At 39.4% G+C, this 24,786-nt stretch overlaps 1 protein-coding gene across 4 annotated transcripts in view; it reads right to left on the bottom strand.

Moving 5' to 3' along the window:
- The window catches only part of DNAH3 (dynein axonemal heavy chain 3), a 194,028-nt gene that overhangs the window by 64,618 nt on the left and 104,624 nt on the right, over positions 1–24,786 (bottom strand). For all 4 annotated transcript variants that reach the window (XM_082670865.1, XM_082670866.1, XM_082670867.1 and 1 more), the window contains 6 exons: positions 23,543–23,654; positions 21,694–21,935; positions 18,543–18,643; positions 16,549–16,654; positions 14,186–14,315; positions 9,094–9,339 (listed from right to left, as the gene is read on the bottom strand). In XM_082670865.1, the coding sequence (XP_082526991.1) occupies positions 9,094–9,339; positions 14,186–14,315; positions 16,549–16,654; positions 18,543–18,643; positions 21,694–21,935; positions 23,543–23,654 (937 nt within the window). The remainder of the gene's footprint in view (positions 1–9,093; positions 9,340–14,185; positions 14,316–16,548; positions 16,655–18,542; positions 18,644–21,693; positions 21,936–23,542; positions 23,655–24,786) is intronic.

The raw sequence follows: 24,786 nt of genomic DNA, 5'->3' as shown, positions 1-24,786 counted from the left end.
GGGGCAATGATGTAGATACACGTTCTAGAGAGATGAAGTGACCTTAAGAAGAGAATTCACATTATCTAGAACTAAGAGGAAGATAAGGAGATATATACCCAATTAATACTTAAGTAAAATAGAAAACTAAAAAATGAAGTTTTAAAATAAATTATCTATTAAATACTTCAAAATGATAGCTACAAAATCTAAGTATTAATAAAGAAAAATGCATTCAAGAAACAATGACAGATAAAATAGAAGAATAAAAAAGGGAATATATACCATTATGTCAACTATATAAAGAGATGAAAGCAGATGGACAAGATAGAGAAAGATATTTTGAAAACTGAAATACTTGTGATAGTGTGGTATGAACAAAAATATTTTTGATCATTTTTATTTAATAGAATTAAATTGCTTTTATAATAAAAAAAAGAGATAGAAAAAGCATGATTCAGAAAAGCATTTATCCCCTTCTCTTGCTGATGTTATTAGCTAGAGTTAATTTGTGGCTTGATACAGGAACATTTCGGCCAAAGAGAAAAGGTCCAACTGAGTAAAAGTGGATTTACTGCTGTGTGATCTTGGCCAAGGTTACCATTTGCATATCTGTAAAATGGGCCTGATTTTATATAAAGCTTAGAGAATCCCTGTGGAAGGTGAATGAGATATATGTGTCAGACATTTAGCATAGCTGTGGGCACACAGAGAGGCACTTGAGAACATTTAGCTCTAGGTCTGTTTGGTCCTCATCAGAGTAGTGCTCCTGTTCGCTCTGCACTGTGATTTTTACTCAAACTCTGATGCAAGTGCAGGGGTAGAATGGGGAGAATAGTAGTAGAAATCCAGGAAGATAAATTAGTTCTATCACCTCGGACCACCCCCTGTCCCAACTGTTTTCCTCGCCTTCACTTGGGAGAACAAGATAAACTTCAACAGAGAGGTGAGTGGGTTTTCAAAAGACACACAGTGGGGGACTTCCCTGGCAGGCCAGTGGTTAAGACTTCACCTTCAAACGCAGGGGGTACGGGTTCGATCCCTGATCAGGGAGCTAAGATCCCACATGCCTCATGGCCAAAAAACCAAAACATAAAACAGAAGAAATATTGTAACAAATTCAATAAAGACTTTAAAAAAATGAAAAAAACAAACAAACAAACAAAAAGCAAAAGAATAAAGGGAAATTTAGCACTTCTGGACAAATAAAGATCAATGTTAGATGATGTTAACCCAACCTTGAGGGAATTCCCCAAAGGACTGCTGGCTTTCCTTAGTGTGCATTCCCCAACACAGTTCCTTCAGCACTTATTTGAGAGATCCATGTGCCCCCAGGCTCCTAGATCATGAAAAGCCCAGAAAACAACATCCCATGAGGTCAGAGAAGGCCTCCCTGGAGCTCTCACCATGAAAATTTTAAACCCTGTGGAAAGGCTAGAAAGACATTTTAAGCTTTTTAAGATGGTAATAAGAAAGTAAAATCAAAGCCAGATCAAGAGGCCACATACTACATGATTCCATGCACTTGAAATGTCCAGAAAAGGCAAATCTATAGAGAGCAGATGAATGGTTGCCTGGGGCTGAGGATGGGAACAGGGATTCACTGAAAATGGGCATGCAGGATCTTGCTGGGGTGATCCATGTTCTAAATTTGTTCTAGTGTTCCAATATTCTAAAATTGGGTTAGACAGTTGCACAACTAGGCAAATTTGCTAAAAACCACTGATTTGCTCACTTAAGTGAGTGAATTTTATGATATGTAAATTGTACCTCAATAAAGCTGTTATATTAGAAAGAATTCACACTTGGCAATTAAAACACATCTTTGGATTCAAATGGGTTCTGTCTAGGAGCTTTGTAATTTCCTATTGTAAAATACTTAGGAAGGCCCAAGAGAAAGGAGTGGAATAATGTCACTGAAAACAAAGACTAAAAGAAGCTAGGCAGAATCTCCTCTAACTAAATAGTAGATGAGCTGGACTGAGAAATTTTACCTCAGGAGACTGCATGAGAAAGAGCAACAGGCCCACTGGGTATACTCCTAGTCCCCCCTCCCCCCACCCCTGGATGCAGAGATGCAGAGATGCAGGTGACATCGCACATAGAAAATTAGGCAGCTGTTGCTTTGCCCTGCCAGGTACTACTCTGGGAGAACTGGAAGAACTGTCTCCTTTTTTTCTCATCCTTGCCTTGCCAGGCCATCTTCCTACAGCTGATAGGGGTGGCAGGGTCGCAGACCACAATGAGGAAGGAGATAGTCGTGGCACTTTAAATTCAGTGAGGTATCGTCTTCCAAGGTAAAGAACCACAGTCGCTCCTCAGTTCAAAAATGTCCTTTTTTAGAATGTTCACAGATGAAACAAATAAAAAGCCTGCTTCCAACAGATGGCATTAGTTGATCACATGTGGTCTTTGGATCTTGGCCATCCCATTGTTCCTGACTCTAGAGTTTACAGCATTTGGGTTTTTTTTTTAAGGGGGTTTATGAATACCATTTACCTTGATCATGTCCAAAAGTAGTGGAGAGTTTTGAAAACCAACAAAAAGAGAGATGTATGATTACCATGGAGACAAAAGTAAAGCTTAACTTTCAATGGATATGTTCACATCGGTCACTTGTAAGGTGTCATTTTGCTCTTACAAACAGCTTTTTCAGAACCAAACCTACGTTTAAGTAGAGTAGTTGTTGCCAAAGAAGGTATACGAAGAAACTAGTCTGCAGTACATGCTGGAAATTATGGGGCCTTTTTAATACTGCATCACTTGAATAGGACATGGAGGAAGGAGACGAGCCCATTACAGTAGGCAGGAGATGCTGTAGGGAACTTGGAAGCTGTGCACATAATTAGCTGCTCAGCTACAGAAGGAAAGATGTTGTCACAAAGTGAACCAAGAATGGGGTCAAGGATACTTCATGTACCAATTTGCTGACACAGCATGAAGAGATTGATCTTGAAGCATGGGGAAGCAGACAACCACACATGGAACCTGTGAAAAAATGTTGCAATGTAAAGGAATACAATATGGAGATTAAACTTGAAGAGTATACCTCTGAACCTTGTTTAATGCAGGACTCACAACCAAATTTCAGAAAACTGTTTGATAGCCTAAATAGGGTGCAAAAAGACATAATTTTTCCATGAAATAGGAACAGAAAACCATAAGGAGAAAACAGGCTTAGATGAAAAGGCAAAATGAGATTAAAAAAGGGAGATGAATGAGCTAACAGATGATGATGAGGAGGAGGACAGCAATAAAAGTTGCTAATATTTATTTAACACTTCCTGTGTACCACGCTTTATTCTAAATGCTTTTGCATGTGTTAACCTGTTTAATTCTTACAAGAACACCATGAATACATAGTATTATCATTGCCCTCATTTCATAATTGAGGAAACTGAGTGGCATTAGGGAACTTGCTCAAAGTCACCCAACTAGTAAATACTGGAGCCAGGATTCAAGCTCTGACAATTTGACTTCATGGCCTGTGCTTTTATTTTATTTTATTTTTATTTATTTATTTTTTTTGCGGTACATGGGCCTCTCACTGTTGTGGCCTCTCCCGTTACGGAGCACAGGCTCCAGACGCGCAGGCTCAGCGGCCATGGCTCACGGGCCCAGCCACTCCGCGGCATGTGGGATCCTCCCGGACCGGGGCACGAACCCGCATCCCCTGCATCGGCAGGTGGACTCTCAACCACTGCACCACCAGCGAAGCCCCTATGGCCTGTGCTTTTAATCATACACTAAGAAAGGATAGTGAGGAAACAAAAGACACATAGCAGAATTAAAATCACTCAAGGCAGTAAAAGCATAATTGAAGTTGTGGGTGAATCATATTAAAATGAATAATTGGTATAAAAAAAGGCAAAAACACAAAAATAAGGAAAGATGAGATGATAGATATGGAAGCCAGAGACTAAAACTTTCCCTTGATGACTGAAAGGACTCATCATGTTCTAGGAAAAAATAAACAAAAGAATACCTACATCTAGACATAGTCTGTTAAAAATAAAACTATGATAGAACATTACAAAAAAGAACATCAACAGGCCAATAAGAACCTGTGAAAAGGGCTTCCCTGGTGGCGCAGTGGTTAAAATCCACCTGCCAATGCAGGGGACACGGGTTCAAGCCCTGGTTCAGGAAGATCCCACATGCTGTGGAGCAACTAAGCCCATGCACCACAACTACTGAGCCTGTGCTCTAGAGCCTGCAAGCCACAACTACTGAAGCCCACGTGCCCAAACTACTGGAGCCCACGTGCCACAACTACCGGAGCCTACGTGCCTAGAGCCCATGCTCCGCAACAAGAGCAGCCATCGTAATGAGAAGCCTGTGCACCTCAATGAAGAGTAGTTCCCGCTCGCCACAACTAGAGAAAGCCCATGTGCAGCAACAAAGACTCAACACAGCCAAAAATAAATAAATAAATTAGTTAATTAAATCTATTAAAAAAAAAGAACCTGGGCTTCCCTGGTGGTGCAGTGGTTGAGAGTCCGCCTGCCGATGCGGGGGACGCGGGTTCGTGCCCTGGTCCGGGAAGATCCCACATGCCGCGGAGCAGCTGGGCCCGTGAGCCATGGCGGCTGAGCCTGCGCATCCGGAGCCTGTGCTCCGCAACGGGAGAGGCCACAACAGTGAGAGGCCCGCGTACCACAAACAAACAAACAAACAAAAACACAAAAATTAAAGATAAAGAGAGAATATTAAAAGCAGTGAGGGAAAAGCAACAAGTAACATACAAGGGAACTCGCATAAGTCTATCAGCTGATTTTTCAGCAGAAACTCTGCAGGCCAGAAGGGAGTGGCACAATATGTTTAAAGTGATGAAAGGTAAAAACCTACAATCAAAAATACTCTACTTGGCAAGGCTCTCATTCAGATTTGATGGAGTGATCAAAAGCTTTACAGACAAGCAAAAGCTAAAGAAGTTCAGCACCACCAAATGAGCTTTGTAACAAATGTTAAAGGAACTTCTCTAGGAAAAAGGAAAGGCCACAACTAGAAACAAGAAAATTACAAAATGAAAAAGGTCACCAGTAAAGGCAAACCTACAGTAAAGGTAGGAAATCATCCACACACAAAGCTAGTAGGGAGGTTAAAAGTCAAAAGTAGTAAAATCATCTATACCCACAATAAGCAGTTAAGAGATACAGAAAACAATTAGATGTAAATATATGATATCAAAAATAGTAATTGGGAGCGGAGGAGAGTACAAATGCAGGGTTTTAAAAATGCATTTGAAATGAAGAGATCAGCAACTTATATACACACACACACCAATACACACACATATACAGACTGCCATATAAAATCCTCATAGTAACAACCACAAACCAAAAATCTAAACTAGACATACACAAAAAAAAGAAAAAGGAATCTGAACATAACACTAAAGATAGTCATCAAATCTTAAGAGAAGAGAAAAAAAGAAAAATAATAAAATGGCAATATGAACATAAATATCAATAATTACCTTAAATGTAAATGAATTAAATGCTCCAACCAAAAGACATAGATAGAGTGGCTGAATGGATACAAAAACAAGACCTGTATATATGCTGCCTACAAGAGACTCACTTCAGATATAGAGACACACACAGACTGATAGTGAAGGGATGCAAAGAGGTATTCTGTGCAAATGGAAATCAAAAGTAGCAATACTTATATGAGACAAAATAGACTTTAAAATAAAGTCTGTTACAAGAGACAAAGAAGGATACTATATAATGATCAAGGGATCAATCCAAGAAGCGATATAACAATTGTAAGCATATATGCATCCAACATAGGAGCACCTCAATATATAAGGCAAATATTAACAGACATAAAAGAAGAAATTGACAGTAACACAATAATAGTGGGGGGCGGGGCTTTAACACCCCACTTACATCAATAGACAGATCATCTAGACAGAAAATTAATAAGGAAACACTGGTCTTAAATGACACCTTTGATCACATGGACTTAATTGATATACATAGAGCATTCCATCTGAAAGCAGCAGAATATACATAATTTCAAGTGCACATGAAACATTCTCCAGGACAGATCACAGGCTAGGCCACAAAAAAGCCTCAGTAAATTTAAGAAAATTTAAATCATATCAAGTATCTTTTCCGACCATAGAACTATGAGGCTAGAAATCAACTATAAGAAAAAAACTGCAAAAATCACAAATACGTGGAGACTAAACAACCAATGGATTACTGAAGAAATCAAAGAGGAAATAAAAAAATACCCAGACACAAATGAAAATGAAAAAACAATGATCCGAAACCTATGGGATACAGCAAGAGCAGTTCTTTTTTTTTTGTGGTACACGGGCCTCTCACCCCTGTGGCCTGTCCCGTTGCAGAGCACAGGCTCCAGACGCGCAGGCCCATCGGCCATGGCCCATGGGCCCAGCTGCTCCGCGGCATATGGGATCCTCCCAGACTGGGGCACGAACCCGTGTCCCCTGCATCAGCAGGCGGACTCTCAACCACTGCGCCACCAGGGAAGCCCAAGAGCAGTTCTAAGAGGGAAATTTATAGCAATACAATCTTACCTCAGGAAACAAGAAAAATCTCAAATAAGCAACCTAACCTTACAACTAAAGGAACTAGAGAAAGAAGAATAAGTGAACCCAAAGTTAGTAGAAGGAGAGAAATCATAAAGATCAGAGGAGAAATAAATGAAATAGAGACTAAAAAACAATAGAAAAGATCAATGAAACGAAAAGCTGGTTCTTTGAAAAGATAAAAAAAATTGATAAACCTGTAGCCAGACTCATCAAGAAAAATAAGGGAGAAGGCCCAAATCAATAAAATCAGAAATGAAAGAGGGGAAATTAAAACCGACACTACAGAAATACAAATGATCATAAGAAACTACTATGAACAGCTATATGCCAAAGAAATGAACAACCCAGAAGAAATGGTCAAATTCTTGGGAAGGTACAATCTCCCAAGAGTGGACCTTGAGGAAATAGAAAATATGAACAGACTAATTACCAGTAATAAAGTTGAATCAGTAATTAAAAAACCCCCAACAAACAAAAGTCCAGGACCAGAGGGCTTCACAGGTGAATTCTACCAAACATTTAGAGGAGAGTTAACATGTACCTTCTTAAACTATTCCAAAAAATTGCAGAGGCAGGAACACTTCTGAACTGATTCTGTGAGGCCTGCATCACCCTGATACCAAAACCAAAGTTATCACAAAAAAAGAAAATTACAGGCCAACATCACTGATAAACATAGATGCAAAAATCCTCAACAAAATATTAGCAAACCAAATCGAACAATACATTAAAAGTATCATAGGCTTTCCCTGGTGGTGCAGTGGTTGAGAGTCCACCTGCCGATGCAGGGGACGCGGGTTCGTGCCCTGGTCTGGGAAGATCCCACATGCCGCGGAGCGGCTAGGCCCGTGAGCCATGGCCGCTGAGCCTGTGCGTCCGGAGCCTGTGCTCCACGGCGGGAGAGGCCACAACAGTGAGAGGCCTGCATACTGCAAAAAAATAATAAATAAATAAAAATAAAAATGAAAATAAAAAAATAGAAAAAGAAAATCTTCTGAATTAAAAAAACAGAGGAAAAAAAAAGAATGGGGCTTCCCTGGTGGCGCAGTGGTTGAAAGTCCGCCTGCCGATGCAGGTGACACGGGTTCGTGCCCCGGTCCAGGAAGATCCCACATGCTGCAGAGTGGCTGGGCTCGTGAGCCATGGCCGCTGAGCCTGCCCGTCCAGAGCCTGTGCTCCACGGCGGGACAGGCCACAACAGTGAGAGGCCCGTGTACCACAAAAAAAAAAAAAAAAAGAATGGATGTACTACCATCTAACAAGGGGATTGGTACAAGGCCTCCATGCAGTTCATCTGACAGATGACCATGTATCACATATTTGAAGTGTGCCAGGTGTGCTGGGGAAAGTGTGTGTTTAGGGGGACAACGGCAACTACTTGCTCATTCATTTTTTTTATTATTATGTAAAGTTTCAAACATAAAGAAACACTGAAAACCTTGTACAGTGAACATTTGTATACCCATCTCCTAGATTTTACCATTAGTTTTTCACTTGTTTTATCACATACCTGTTCATCCCTCTCTCCATCAATTAAGGCATCTTATTTTTTGACACATTTCAAAGAAAATATATACACTTCCTCATAAATACTTTGGCATGTATATCATTAACTGTTCAATAGTTATGTTTTTTCATTTGCTAAAAAATTTGCATACAATGAAACGCACAAGTCTTGTGTTCATTCACTGAGTTTTGAGAATTGCATGTATTTGTGTAACCCAAATCTCTCTCAACATATACAACATTACCATCACCCCAGGGAGTTCCCTCATGGGCCCATCATATACTTTTTCATAATTAAAAAAATGTAAAACTATTTGGAATGTATATAATATGATCCCATTTTTGCTATAGAAATACAGAAAAACACTGGAAGGAAAAATATAAAAAGTGATTATTTCTGAATAGTGGGATTACCATTGATACTTATTTTCTTCTATTCCTTTCTCTGTATTTTCTAAATTTGATGTAATGTATTACTTGGGTGGTAAGAAAAAAAGCAGTAAAAGCTACTTAAAAGAAAACAAACATCTTTCAATCTTTTTATGAATGATGTCACACATATAAGAATATTAATACATCGTTAAAGTAATCATTCTGAAGATAATGTATGTAGCAAACATAAATATTTTAATATTAGATTACAATGAAAAAATTAAAGGAAATGTTAATACCATAATCACCATGATATGATGTGTATACACATAGAACAGGACTAGAAGGGCGTAAGAAGAAAAAGTGGCTATATTTCTCATGCTGTTCCCTGGGGCCTGTTAGAGTGATGAGATTATGGGTAATTAAAAAAAAAGTTATATGACTTTTTCTAAATTAAAAATTAGTAGTTAAAATAACCCATAAGACCCTGACTTCAGGGTCACCCATCTCTACGTACATGGGCCAGCTCTGGAGAAGTGAACCCTCTCAGGCAAGCTACAAAATCTTTCCTGACTTTTGCAAAGGCCTCACGTGGGCCACACATTTTGGTTGGGTTTGGAACATATGCTCCAAACCCAGTAAGACAAAACAAACAGGTACTAAGTTACCTCTTTCTGGAAAGATGTTGTTTTTGGTGAGTTTGACACTTTTGGGTCTTGGGTTGTTATTATCCATACCCATGATGAGGTTGCGGAAAAACAGATCAAATTTCTTTCTGCTGTCTGCGTTGATGGTGCCGGCCACGGTCCACACCAAGGCAAAAAGGAAGAGACCTTGCAGCCAGAGGAAGATCTGTTGGCTTGTCAGGCTCTCAACTAATTCACTTTCCTTCTCTTCTATTTCCCTGATTTCATCTAAAAGCAAGAAAAGGAATCTCAGGAAAAGCTGCAGAGTGCAATAGATATGAATTGGGCAGTTTTGTCTGTGAGGGGCCTGGGAAGAGGATTGATACTGGTTGAATGGCATCACCTGCCAGATCCTTTATCCACATACATTAAAAAAAAATTTTTTTTATTGTGGTAAGATATGCGTAACATAAAAATTACCATCTTAACCATTTTAAAGTTCAGTGGTATTAAATACATTCATGTTGTTGTGCAACCATCACCACTATTCATATCCAGCACTATTTTCATCTTGCAAAGCTGAAACTAATTCATTACCCTCTCCCCAACGGCCTGGCAAACAACATTCTACTTTCTGTCTTTATAAATTTGACTAACCTAGATATGTCTTAGAGGTGAAATCATATAGTCTTTTCTGACTGGCTTATTTCTCTTAGCATAATGTCCTCAAGGTTCATCCATGTTGGCGCATGTATCAGAATTTCTTTTTTTTTATGTTGGCCGCACCATGCGGCTTGTGGAATCTCTGTTCCTGAACCAGGGATTGAACCCAGGCCACAGCAGTGAAAGCACCAAACACTAACCACTAGACCACTAGGGAACTCCCCAGAATTTCCTTCCTTTTTTAAGGCTGAATAATATTTCACCATATGTATATACTTGATCTATTTATCCATTCATTGGTTGATGGACACTTGGGTTGCTTCCACCTTTGGCTTCTGTGAATAATGCTGCTATGAACATGGGTGTACAAATATCTGTTTATGTCCCTACTTTCAATTCCTTTGTACATATACCAGAAGCAGAAGTGCTAAGTCATCTGGTAATTCTATTTTTAATTCTGAGGATCTGACAAACTATTTTCCATAGTAACTGTACCATTTTACATTTCCATCAACAGTGCACAAGGGTTCCAATTTCTCTACATCCTCATCAACACTTGTTCTTTTGGTTGTTGATGCTGTTGTTCTTGTTGTCAGTGCTTGCAGATGACATGATACTATATATAGAAAATCCTAAAGGCATCACCAAAAAACTACTACAGTTCACCAGTAAATTCAGTAAAGTTGCAGGATTCAAAATTAATAAAATTAATATGCAGAAGTTGGTTGCACTTCTATACACTGAAAACAAACTACTATAAAGAGAAATTAAGGAAAGAATCCCATTTAACATTGCATCAAAAAGAATAAAATATCTAGGAATAAATCTAAATAAGGAAGTAAGAGACCTATATTCGGAAAACTACGAGACACTGATGAAGAACTGAAAATGACACAAACAGATGGAAAGATATATTGTGTTCATGGATTGGAAGAATTAATATTGTTAAAATGACCATGCTACCCAAGGTAATCTACAGATTCAATGCAATCCTCATCAAAATATCAAAGGCATTTTTCACAGAACTAGAACAAATAATTCTAAAAGTTGTATGTAAACACATAAGACCCCCTAATAGCCAAAGCAATCTTAAGAAAGAAGAACAGAGCTGGAGGCATAATGTTCCCAGACTTCAGACTATACTACAAAGCTACAGTAATCAAGACAGTATGGTGCTGGTATAAAAGCAGAAATACAGATCAATGGAACAGAATAGGGAGCCCAGAAATAAACCCATACACTTATGGTCAATTAATCTATGACAAAGGAGGCAAGAATATATAATGGAGAAAGGACAGTCTCTTCAGTAAGTGGTGCTGGGACAATAGGACGGCTATATGTAAAAGAATAAAATCAGAACATTTTCTCACACCATACGCAAAAAATAAACTCAAAATGGATTAAAGACCTAAATGTAAGACCATAAACCATAAAACTCCTAGAAGAAAACATAGGCAGAACACTCTGACATAAATAGTAGCAATATTTTTTTGATTTGTCTCCTAAGGCAAAGGAAACAAAATCAAAACTAAACAAGTGGGACCTGATTAAACTTAAAAGCTTTTGCATATCAAAGGAAACCATGGACAAAATGATAAGACAACCTACTGAATCAGGGAAAATATTTGCAAATGATATTACTGATAAGGGGTTAATATCTAAAATACAAAAGCAGGTCATATAAATCAACAACAAAAAAACAAACAACCTGATTAAAAATGGGCAGAAGATCTGAATAGACATTTTTCCAAAGAAGAGATACAGATGGCCAACAGGCACATGAAAAGATGTTCAACATCTTTTTTTTTTTTTTTTTTTTTTTGCAGTACGTGGGCCTCTCACTGTTGTGGCCTCTCCCGTTGCGGAGCACAGGCTCTGGACGCACAGGCTCGAGACGCGCAGGCTCAGCGGCCATGGCTCACGGGCCCAGCTGCTCCATGGCATGTGGGATCTTCCCGGACCGGGGCACGAACCCGTGTCCCCTGCATCGGCAGGCGGACTCTCAACCACTGCGCCACCAGGGAAGCCCCGTTCAACATCTTTAATCATCAGAGAAATGTAAATGAAAACCATAATGAGGTATCACCTCACACCTGTCAGAACAGTTATCATCAAAAAGACCACAAATATCTAATGTTGGTGAGGATGTGGAGAAAAAGCAACCCTCGTACACTGTTGGCAGGTATGTATATTGGTGCAGCCACTGTGGAAAACAGTATGGAGGTTCCTCAGAAAACTAAAAATAGAGTTGTCATATGATCCAGCAATCCCACTCCTGGGCACATATCTGAAAAAACAAAAACACTAATTCAAAAAGATACATGCACCCAATGTTCATAGCAGCATTATTTACAACAGCCAAGATATGGAAGCAACTTAAGTGTCCATCCACAGATGAATCATTAAAGAAGATGGACTACTCAGCCATAAAAATGAATGAAATTTTGCCATTTGCAAGAACATGGATGGGCTTGGAGGTTATTATGCTTAGTAAAATAAGTCGGACAGAAAAAGACAAATATTGCATGTTGTCACTTATACGTGGAATCTAAAAATTACAACACACTAGTGGATATAACAAAAAAGAGATGGACTTACAGATATAGAAAACAAACTAGTAGTTACCAGCGGGAAGAGGGACAGGGGAGGGGCAAGCCAATGTTTGGTGATTAAGAAGTACCAACTACTATGTATGTAACAAATAAGTTACAAGGATATATTGTACGACACAGGGAATATAGCCAGTATTTTATAATAACTTTAATGGAATATAATCTTTAAAAATTGTGAATCACTGCGTTTTACACCTGAAACATATAATATTGTAAATCAAATATACCTAAATTTTTTAATAAGCACAATCTCAATCTAATTATGCGAACATATGAGGCAAACTTAAATTGAGAAGCATCCTATAACATAACTGGCCAGTCTTCATCTGTGAAAAAGTTATGAAATATAAGGAAAGACTGAAGAACTGTCATAGCTTGTAGGCGACCAAAGAGATAACAACAATTAAGTACAATGTGGCATCTTGAATTGGATCCTGGATCAGAAGAAGAACATTTGTGGAAAAATGTGAAATTCAAATAAAGTGTAGTTAACAGTATAGTATCAATGTTAACTTCCTTATTATGATAATTGTACCTTCATTATATAAGATGTTAACATTAAAGAAATCTCGGTAAAGGGTACATGTGACTCTACATTCTTTTAGCAATTTTTCTTTAAGTCTAAAATTATTTCAAAATAAAAGGCTAAAAATGTATTCGGTGTTCCTTATCTCAAGTCCTTGTTAATCACAGCTACCATGTTCTTGCATTTTAACACTGACAGAGTAAAAAGTTATAGCCCCAAAATCAAATATGTGTGCATTCAAACCCAGTCCCCCATTTTTAGTAGTTGTGTGTATTTGAGCACTCCTGAGGGGATTCATAGCTATAGATTCAGGAAGGCAAGAGATGAGGTTACTCAGGACTGTGGACAATAAGTTCACTTCTCATGCTGGTGCTTTCTTTCCTGGAGGAGATACTACACAAGGATAGTAAAAGGAGCTTGGGAAAGTATGTAAAATTTACAAATAAAAATACAAATATGTGATATTGTATGAATTAGTGTGCTTCTAAAAATATTGCCTGTAATTTTAATTTTAGAAAATCAAATAATATTTAGCTAGAGAAAGTCTCCACTCAAGTTTCCCATGTTACTTTTTTTTTTAATCTACATCTATAATGCCTTTGGAAGAAATGGGCTGAGAAAATATGTTCATGTAGCAGAAGCTGTAAGAAGATTCACCTTCAGTTTGAATTATGTATTATCTTGAGAAAGAAATGGCATCCAATAAAAGTTCTCCAAATTAACACATCTTTTGTCATTTCCAATAGAATCCTGTAAAATTTGATTTATGTGAAATGGTTATAGAGAACTTCTCCAGGACATTTAAACCAATGGTTCTCCATGTCCTGGAGAAGTTCCCTAGTTCTGGAGACTAATGTGATCAGTTTTTTTATAGTGTATCTATGTGTTTTATGAATTCAGATTTTTGTAATATAAGTTTTCTTAAAATGGAAAAACTTCCTATCTTATTCTTTTCAGAATCTTTTTTTTCCTGATATACATTTACATATGTCATCTAAATTCATTTTCCTCCAGGATATCCCTCCCTGTTAGGTAAAGAGGAACAGGAATTATTATTCCCATTGTGTGGATGGGGAGTGGATGAGGAATCTAATACTGAGGAAGAATGGGCTAATTTGCACAAGAATACCCAGGAAGTCAATGTAAGATCAAGCCAAACTATATGGACTCTTTCCACCAAACTCTACTATCTACACTCAAAAGACTTGCTGGTTCTAGACCAAAATGCTGGTCTCATTGTAACTCATGGAGGAATAATAGGGGTGGGAGCAGAAGAAATGGCCAAGGCACACCATACGCTCATTTGGCTTAAGAACTGTAGGGTAGTACTTACCTAGCAGAGAGGAGTACAGTCTCATCATTGAGAAGGCAAGGTGGATGGGAGATGTTTGGACCACAAATTTACACTGAAGCTGAATAAATTCCAGACAGGGCTGGATAAGCCACATGAACATGTCATTGACCTAAGAGTAGAAAGTGAGATTTGACATTATTAAAAAGTGTGTTTAAGACCAAGAGCTTGGTACACCTCGAGGAGGCTGGAAATGTTGGTAAGACTGCTGATTACTTTTGAGTCTAGGTGTACTGAGGAAAGTCCACAGGCACCAAGACAGATGCGCCCAGCTTCCTATTTAATGGACTGTGCAGCCCACTGGCCATTCCCCACGCCTCCCATTCCACTAAGCTGAAGCTTGGAGCCACTATGGGTCAGCTACAGGATGCATGAAATAGTTTTAGGTCCCAGCCACAGTATCTGCCTTTGTTTCTATTAAAAAAAACGTTAGGAATTCTAAACAACTGATTTGCAAATGACTGACTAGCATTTATAAGGCAGGTCTCCTGTAGAAAGTGGCCACAGGGAATTTCAGGCTCATTTTCAGTGATTCCCTGTATGTATGTATGTACATACTTATTGGTGGGTATGTTAATTGTTGTCTCTTGGCTCTGCTCCCCACCCAATTTAAAACAACTAATGAGAACCTACTACATAGCACAGGGAGCTCTACTCAGCACTCTGTGGTGACATAAATGGGAAGGAAATCCAAAAAAGATGGCATATATGTATATGTATGGATGACTCACTTTGCTCTACAGCAGTGTAGAGCAACTATACTCTAATAAAAAATATATTAAAAAATTACTTGCCTCACTTTCTCCTCTTAGTGTTTTTTTCACTTTTGTTATACTTTGTGACTTTCGCTGTAAATTACCTTAAGTTATTTTTTTGTAAGTAGGTAGGTCATCACTAAATAAATATACAGATACTGATTATACACAGATATGTGTGCATATATGAATGTTTAGATGTCTTTATATGTATATATGACTATATATGAGTACATAGATAAGTGATTTTCAGTCAGTAAAATTTATTGTGCATCTACTAAATGCAGTGTGGTAGGTGCTAAGGATAAATGATGAACAAGATAGACAAGGTCCCTGTCCTCGTGGTCTGAGGGGAAGGGAAGACAAACAAAAAATAAATAAACAAGCAAGGAAATGAAAGTATTTACAAATCATGAATGTACTAGCAGGAAACAAATAAAGATATTACAATGGGAAATAACAGGAAGTTTTTAATAGGGTGGTCAGGGAAGACTTCTTGGAGAAGGAGGCCTTTATGCTGACACCTGGATGACAAAAGTGAATCATCCCTTATGAGAATAAATGGGGCAAGATTTCCAGAAAGAGGAAAAAAAATGCAAAAGCTTTGAGGTAGTAAAACCTGGGGTTTTCTAGGAATGGAAACAACACCCAAGGGCTGGAAGATAATGAGCTGAGGCTGAGAAGAGGGTAGGTGAGGTTGGAGAGGCAGGCTGGGTGGGATCACAGTCTCAGAGGCCCGATAAGAAGTTAGACTGTACTAAGGATACTGGGAAGTTTCTGAAGGCTTCCTGTGCATGTGTGGATTGGTTTCTCACTGTGCATGTGGATATGTGTCTATGTAAATAAACATGCTACATATATATTGTGCATGTATGTAAATGTGACAAGAGAGGGGCTGTCCTACACAGTTCCCCAGACTGTTTCCACAGTGGGAAGAGAATCCACCTCAGATCCTTCTTGGCTTCTTCGGTGGGAAACTTTCCTAGGGAATCAGAAACACCATAATAACTGGTTCTCCCTTCCTACTTCCCTTGTCTGAGTGTGTGCTAATGTAACCTGAACACTCACATCTCTTTTAGGAAGGGAAGAAGAAAATGGACACTCTTAGTAGCTGCACTAAGAGAATTTCTAACTGGTTCTGGCTCCCTAAATATAGAAGGTATGGAGTCTAGGTTACAGGGACGGGAAGTGGCAGTGAAGAGAGGAACACAGGTCTTCCTAACCTGGTCCATCTTTAGAGCAACTTCCAGAGGCATTTCTCCTAGTAGGCAATGGGGAAAGGGGTGACATTCCAGTCATCAAATAGAACGTTTCTCAAGCACCAGAATTCTCCACTGGGGAGCCAGGAAGTAATGGAGAAGGTGGAAGAGAAAGGAGAAATTGACTGCATCACCCCATCCCCACCACATGGAGTGAAAGTCAGAAAAATGGCAGGTAGCCAGGAAGCAAGATAATTAGGGACAGTCAGGGAATTTCCTGCTCCTTCTTGCCTTCTGTAATTATGAATGTGAAAATGATCCTAGAAGACCTTTGAGATGAGGAGTAGGGAGACAGGGAGGGACAGGAAGGAAAGGGACCAGAGGATCTCACCAATTCCTTGTGTTCCTCGGTGAGACTGGAAGGCAGGGTGTCCATGTATGAATCCTTCAGGGGCTTCCAACCTAGCTGATGGGGCTCCATGTAGATCATCCCACACCTGGCAAGCACAAACAGAGGACCAGCCTGGTCCACATCTGGCTCCCAAGCACGTAGGGGTGAAGTAAATGTAGGAGGTCATGGTGAGGTAAGAGGCTGGAGCTTGGGTCGGGGCATAGACCCTTACCAGCTCCAAGCCAAAGGAAAGATGCACAGATTTTGCCAGGAAAGGGTGGAGACCAGTGCTGAGAGTTGGGTCTTGAGAATCAGAGACCTGGATTCAAATCCCAGCCCCAGACCTTACTAATTGAGTGACCTTGGGCAAATTTCTTTACCGTCTCTGAACTTCTCTGTCCTTGTCTGTAAATTGAGGAATATAAAAAATATGTAGTTCATAAGGTTGTTGTAATGGTTAAATGAAAGGCCTAGAACACAGAAACCTCTTAATCAATGAAAGCTACTATTATCATTACCATAATGTTAGTACATTACCATGCACTGACATGTAACATTTTATTTAGCACTTTTTCCCCCATTCTGTTATATCTAGGCACTCTCTCCTTTGTTACTAACACTGGCTACCATTTATTGAACACCTACTGCGTGTCAGCCATTATGCTAAGTCTTAATGGCCTTCATCTCTAAATATTCCGCTTTATGGTATACATTTTAGACATGAGGAGACTGTAGCTCAGAGAGGCTACGTGACTCCGAAGAGGTCACACAGCTAGCAAGTGGTGTGGCCAGGGTGGGAGCCCAAGTTGGTCTAACTTGCCATAGGCTCTTTCTCTTCCCTTACATTGCCTTTGGGAATGTGGGCTGATTTTATTTTATTTTATTTTTTATGGACTGAAGTTACACTATTGGATTAATTCTTATCCTTGGCACACTCATCATTAGCCCATGCATGGCCTTTCTCAGTTAATTGTTTTCAATAATGTACTAAGTGCCCATGAACCCAATACCCAGGCAGAAGCTAGGGTCTTGACAATAACCTTCATCTAACCATATAGTCTCCCTTATCCTATGCCCGTGGCTTTCCCCACCTGAGGTTATACAGCATCTTGAATCTCACGCTCACCTGTGCTTTGATTTCTTTCCTTCTTATAGAGTTTTATAGCATATATATATATATATATATTTACTTGTTTTTAATAATTTAAAAGGGGACACTATGCTGTATGTAATATTACAGGCTTACTTTTATACATAATATTGTTAAGATTTTATCTTTAATTTTACTAAGATTTATCTTATATAGTTACTTGTCAGTACAGTTCATTTATTTTGAATGACATACAAATACTACGATTTGTGATCTTATTATACTTTTTTTTTTTTTTTTTTGCGGTACGCGGGCCTCTCACCATTGTGGTCTCTCCCGTTACGGAGCACAGGCTCCGGACGCGCAGGCTCAGCAGCCATGGCTCACGGGCCCAGCCGCTCCGCGGCATGTGGGATCTTCCCGGACCGGGGCACGAACCCGCGTCCCCTGCATCGGCAGGCGGACTCTCAACCACTGCGCCACCAGGGAAGCCCTTATTATACTTTTTAATTCGCTCCTGTTAATGGGCATTTGGGTCGTTTCTAAGTGTTTTTTATTGTAAATTATGCTACTCTGAAAATTCTGGTACATGTCTCCTATTGTACATGGGCAAAAGTTTCCTTTGGGTATATATCAATACTTACAAGCAGAATTGCTGGGTCATGAGGCATAAGAAAGATCAACTTTAGGAGATGATATCAATCTCTTTTCCAGAGTGATTGCCTGACTTTAGATTCCTACCAGCACTGTGGATTGAGGACTAACTTTACGACAAATCTGACAACAAGTAGTGCAGGTGATCTGCTGGAGTTTAATCACATTTATGGATTTTTAGAGCTTTCCCTCCTGCGTAGGGTTAGTGAGGCCTCACATTCCCTCAGGGGGTCCCTGCAAGCTGACTGACCTGCTCACAGTGGCGGGGGAGGCCTGCTCCAGGTCAGCTGGCTCGAAGATCAGACTCATCTTGGAGCTCATCTGGATAATCTCTCCACTCATTAAACAAAGCTGAAAGTACAAAGCAGAGGGGTGGAGGGCAGCAAACGAATTAAATTCCATCTGCAAGTGAAAGGCATCAGTGGGGACAGAGATGGTTTGAATTCATTCAACAAATACTTCTTGAGCACCTATTCTGTGCCAGTCACTATGTTAGTTGTGCAGAATGAAACAGACAAAAATTCCTGTCCTCTTGAGGTTTGCATTCTGCTCGGAGGAGACAGATGATAAGCAAAATATATAGAATATACAGTGATGAAAGTGCTTCGGAGAAGAATAATGTCGAAGAGGGGCTGGAGAATGCTGTGTGTGGTGAGCTGTAATATTAAATAGGGAGGTCAGAGAACCACTGACTTGCAGCCTTAGATGAAGAAACCAGAAATTATCAGACTACAGCAAGTTTCATGGTTCCTTCCTCAGTGGAAGGAATTTAATAGCATACCCCCATCCAGTTTTATTTGCTCAAGTTTCCCACAAAGACTCCTTTTGGAATCCCTCATGGACTGGCCCAGGGTTAGAATGACAAGAATATCTCCACATCCTTTTTTGGAATGGAAGGAAAGACCATTACAAGTCCTAGTGTTTAGCAGGCATATCCCTGCAGAAAGTAGTGCAAATACACAGGACAGCCTCTGAGTATATACACCAAGTCCGTGGTGCTGCTTCTCATTTGCCAACATGGGTTAAAGTGAGATGTTTAAGTCATAAGATGGCCTGAGGCCTTGGTCTCTCGGGGAGGGGAAAAGAGGAAGCGCCATTGTTCCCTGCTTCTCATCCTAAATTGTGGTTTTCAAAGTTTCTGACCCACATCAAACACATCAAAAGGTCATTACGTGCAACCCTAGGAAGGTCACGGCTCTTATGGGACTATTACCATTAACAGTGTCATCTCTGAAAATCAAGAAAAGTGAAATAGACCCATACCTGTGACAGTAGTTTGATTTCATTCAGAGCTGTGAAGAGCCATCAGGAAATTCACTGATTATGACTCTTTATACTTCTGATCTCAAGACCAACCAATACATGTGTACAATTAGTTTATATAACATAGTCCATATCATGTAATAAAACTTATTCTTTTTTTATATGCTATATAATCAAAATTATGAACATGATATTATTAGTGTATGTATATAATTTGGATAATTAGGCCTTCCATTGTTGAGCATGACTCACTCTTAGTCTTGCAAAATTTAAATGCAGAAGGAAAATATATTTTGATTTGATAATGATGTATAGCCAGTGTAAGACCTATTCCTTGAAATGGTGATAAATATTATTTTAGTTTATTTTAACAGTTACATAGCACTTGCTACATGCCAGGCAATATTATAATCAGTTTGCAAATATTAATTTATCTAACCTTCCTGACAACATTATGACACAGATACTGTTATTCTCATTTTACAGATGATGTAATTGAGGCATAGAGAGACTAAATAGCTTGCCTGAAGTTACATGAGTGCTAAGTGGTTCAGGACAGGATCTGAACCCAGGCTGTCTGGCTCCAGAGCCTAAGCTCTTTAGCCACTACATTTACTGTGGCAGAATGTATTTTCCAAAGACTGCTGCAACAATATCTCCTATTCCACGTACACTTTTGCAGCGTGACCTCGCCCACCTCCATCAAGAGGTAGCGTCTATTTCTCCACCCCCTTGAATCTGAGCAGGCTCTGTGACTTCTTTGATTAATAGAATTCAGAGAAAGCGATGCTGTGCCAGTTCCAAGCACAACTCTTAATTTCCTGAAAACTTTCACTTCCTGCCTCTTGGAGATGAACCGTCACGTAAGAAGTGCCACTACTCCAAGGCCACCAGATGATAAGCCCAAGCCATGTGGAGAGGCCTGGAGGATAAGATGCTCTTTGAGAGAAAGGCAGAGAGACAGAGACACAGAGACACAGAGAGGGTTACGGAGAGATAGACAAGACGAGGAAGAATGAGCCCCCAGACGTTGAGTGAAGAATCTACCATGGAAGTGGCTCCTCTAGCCCTAGCTGCCCCAGCTGACGTCATGAGGATTAGCTGAACCCACCTGAGCCCTTCCAAAGTTTATAATCCACAGTGTCATGAGCAAAGTTAGGCCACTAAGTACTAAGGTAGTTTGCAATACAGCAACGGATAACCAAAACACATCTCATATATTAGGCACTATGTATGGACTATCTTATTTAATTATCAACACCCTTATTTATTACTACCTCTTTACACATGAAGAAACTGGTGCAGAGAAGTTATGTGACTTGCCCAATATAACAGCTCAGTTGTAGAGCTAGTAGGCCAATTTGATGCCAGCACCAAAGCTTTTAACCACTATACAACAGTGTCTCTAAACACACATAACTTACCCACTACAAGTACAAACAAAAGCATAATTCATGAATTGATAACTGTTACTTTCTTGTGGGGCATTTATTCTTAGTGTAATAAATGTATATATTATATAGTTTTTTTTAACGTTTTTATTGGAGTATTATTGCTTTACAATGGTGTGTTAGTTTCTGCTTTATAACAAAGTGAATTAGTTATACATATACATATATCCCCATATCTCTTCCCTCTTGCATCTCCCTCCTTTCCACCCTCCCTATCCCACCCTTCCAGGTGGTCACAAAGCACGGAGCTGATCTCCCCGTGCTATGCGACTGCTTCCCACTAGCTATCTATTTTACGTTTGGTAGTGTATATATGTCCATATATACACTACCACTCTCTCACTTTGTCCCAGCTTACCCTTCCCCCTCCCCATGTCCTCAAGTCCATTCTCTAATAGGTCTGCATCTTTATTCCCGTCTTGCCCCTAGGTTCTTCATGACCTTTTTTTTTTTTTTTTTAGATTCCATATATATGTGTTAGCATACGGTATTTGTTTTTCTCTTTCAGACTTACTTCACTCTGTATGACAGACTCTAGGTCCATCTACCTCACTACAAATAACTCAATTTCGTTTTTTTTAATGGCAGAGTAATATTCCATTGTTATATTATATAGTTTTGATCAATCACTAACTTCAGTAAAAGAGTTTATTGCACACCCATGTAAAAGTGATATCAGACAGGTACCTTTTTATTGTCATCCAGAACAGTGTTCATATTTTCAATCCAAACAGCATCCACTGGCCCATCAAATATAATCCACTTGCGGTCATCAGATGAAGTAGATGCTTGCTCCCGGAAAGCATTGGCAAGGACACCATCTGTCCACTCATGGCTCACTTGGTCAAAGCACCCATACAGCTGCCCCAGGGTGATAGCCTTGGGGTTAATGATCTTATACTCCACAGCAAATTCCTCCATCTGGTTGGCTGGGCAAGAAGGTCCAACACAAGTTACAAAAGTTCTGGTGACACCAGAACATTAGGACAAGAAATAATGCCATCTAAAAGACCAAACAACTTTTATCAATATGCCATCCAAGGATAGTCCTTAAAATTTGTACTCAGTCTGTATAAAAATTGGGATAACTGGATAGGCAAAGCCTTAAGTTGTTAGGTTATTACAACTATTAGTTTCTCACCATATTGTTTTCTGAGGCTCACTTCAAACAAGTCAAATGTGCCAGTCAGATCTAAAGAAGTCTGCCTGGGCCTAAAAGAACTCAGGCAGTAAAGGAGAGAGATGCCATATAATCAGGTCTCTTTATGTACCTGGCTACCCTAGAACCTTGGTTTTGACTTGAGATAAGGAAACAGCTGACAGGTAAAGGATTCTGGAAAATGATGGTTACTTTCCTTTTGTCTATCTGAAGGGCTAGCTTAGTCCTGAAACCTCTTCTTTAGCTGCCCAATAAGTGTCCCCTGAGAAATGGAGCACCAGGACCCAACCAGAATACACAGGCTGATGGATGGCACATTGTATGCATTTAATAACAGAAAATAACCACACTTTTACATGATCCTTCAAAGTAAGGGAAAACTGGAGTGCCTGAGCCATGAACTAAATAAAGAATCATTTCTGCAGAATTCTGAGGCAAAGACAACGGGGTAACCTCCTTTCTCTTCATTTAGTTTCCTAAATTATATTCAATGCCAAAATTATTACTTAAGTTTGAAATGCCCAAGTTATTAAATAACAATTTATTAAGGCCAAGTTAGTGCCCAAAACAAAAAACTCAAAAATTCCACAGTAACTCAATCAGCAGTAACTCAATGTTATTAGAAAAAAATATTAAAATGAAGCATACTGGAAGGGATCCTGTAAACACAGGCACAGCGAGGCACTGCTTTTCAAAACCACAGCCTTGTGCTTTATAAAAGAAAAAAACCTCAAAACTGTCTCTCTGGCAATAAACATGGCTTTTATTTGTTGAGCTAGGTTATTTACCTGCATAATCTCATTTAATTATCACAACAATCCCATTTTACAGCTGGGAAAACAGAGGCAAAGAGAGGTTTAGTCATTTGCCCAAGGTCTGGGTTTCATTCAAGAGTCTGAGGTCTTATCTTTTACATTAAGTTGAAGGAAGGAAAGAAGGAAAGGAGGGAGGGAAGGAGGGAGGCAGGGTGGATGGGAGGGCGGGAGAATGGGAGGGAGAAAAAAGGAAAGGAGAGGGAAAGAAAGAGAGGGAAAGAAAAAAAGGAAAAGAAAAGAAACCATGCAATGATTTCCTCTTAGAACAGTTTTGTTTAGGCAAGTGGCAGGAGTTTCCCTCTCATTGGGAAACCTTTGGAGAAGCCACTGTTCAGCATTTGAGAAAATTCCTCCAGCGTTAGTGATGCACATAAAATCCCCTGTTAGAAGCTCTCCCCCTCTTTATTCTCTGCCTGCAGACCGCTGTGTGCCATGTTCTATTCCTGGCTCTAATGTCACAAATCAGGGATGGAAAAGTTAACAGCCTGGCATCATCTCTATGGAGCCAGTCAACTGAGTGGGGATTCCTGTCCTCCCTGGAAGCCAGGGATACGAGTTTTACCTTCATGTAAATCACCCAGAGCTGCAGCCAACACTTTATAAGCACAGGTCTTGCCACCCATGGGGTCTCCGACAATCATATAGCCATGTCTTACCAGCATCATCTCGTAGATCTGGGAGGAGACATCATATAAGAAGTTAATCATTGCAGACCTCCCAGAACTGCAATTAGTCAGATGTCTACAAGGAACAAGGACTGCAGTCCTTTATTTGTCATCTATTGTTTAAATATCTTTTGGATGAATAACTATATGTGTGCATCTCAGATTATTTAAGGGATGGGAAATACTATTTGCTCTGCACCCATCTATGTGCTAAGCAGCACTGACTTACCTAAGTTATTTCATTTAATCCACTCAGGTATCATTAACTACTTTTAAATGGTGGGAACACTGAGCTCAAGAGAGGCTAACTAACTTGCCCAAGCTCATCAGTGGTGGAACCAGGATTTGACCACGGGGCTCTCTGACTTCAATGCCACTAATCTTTTCATTGCACCATTTCTACTTGCTTTTAAAGAGGAAAAGGAAACAATGGTCATTTTAGCCAACTGCATTTCTGTTGGAAATTTCCTTTCTCAAGGCCTAAATGCTATTCTGACTTGATTGGAACTCTCAATAGATTAAAATGTATTTTCTGAGCCAGGGGCGATGCTGTAAAACATAAATGAACTTCCATGTAATTTTAGCCCCTACCCTTGAGAATCAACAGCTAAGTGGAAGCTCATTTTTTGAATTTTCTAATTGTTTTGTCTGTGACAAGTAGTCCATGACAGTTGAAACGCAAATGCTTTGGTCATTTATATTAATGTGAAATGTTTTCTCTCTCCTTTTAAACTGTGAGTCTCTCAGCAAAAGGGAATATGTGAAGCTTTTTATTTTAAGGATTGTTTGCATTATTTTTCACCTTGGAAGTGAGTTATACAGAGGGTGTAAATTAGGACAATGGGGGTGGTACAGGTACTGACAAAAGTGAGCCGACAAATATTTGTTAAACACCTATTATGTGCCAGATACTGTTCTAAGTTCTACAGACAGAGAGGACAAAACAACAAAATCCCCAACCATCAAGTAAGGTTTACATTCAAGTAGACTGCAAAGACATTTCAGATTGAATAAAGATAAATGGAGTTGACTGTGCGTTAGGAAAAAAGAGAGAAAGGCACTTATGATCCAATAGCCTCTCACCTTCCCCCTCACAGAACTTTAAATGGATTATCAAGGTATCAGTATACAAAAGGGAAGT

This window comes from Grampus griseus (assembly GCF_964374135.1).
Source record: "Grampus griseus genome assembly, chromosome: 14".
NCBI lineage: Eukaryota > Metazoa > Chordata > Mammalia > Artiodactyla > Delphinidae > Grampus > Grampus griseus.
Note: the sequence above shows the minus strand (reverse complement) of the source record. Positions and strands in the feature narration are given on the sequence as shown.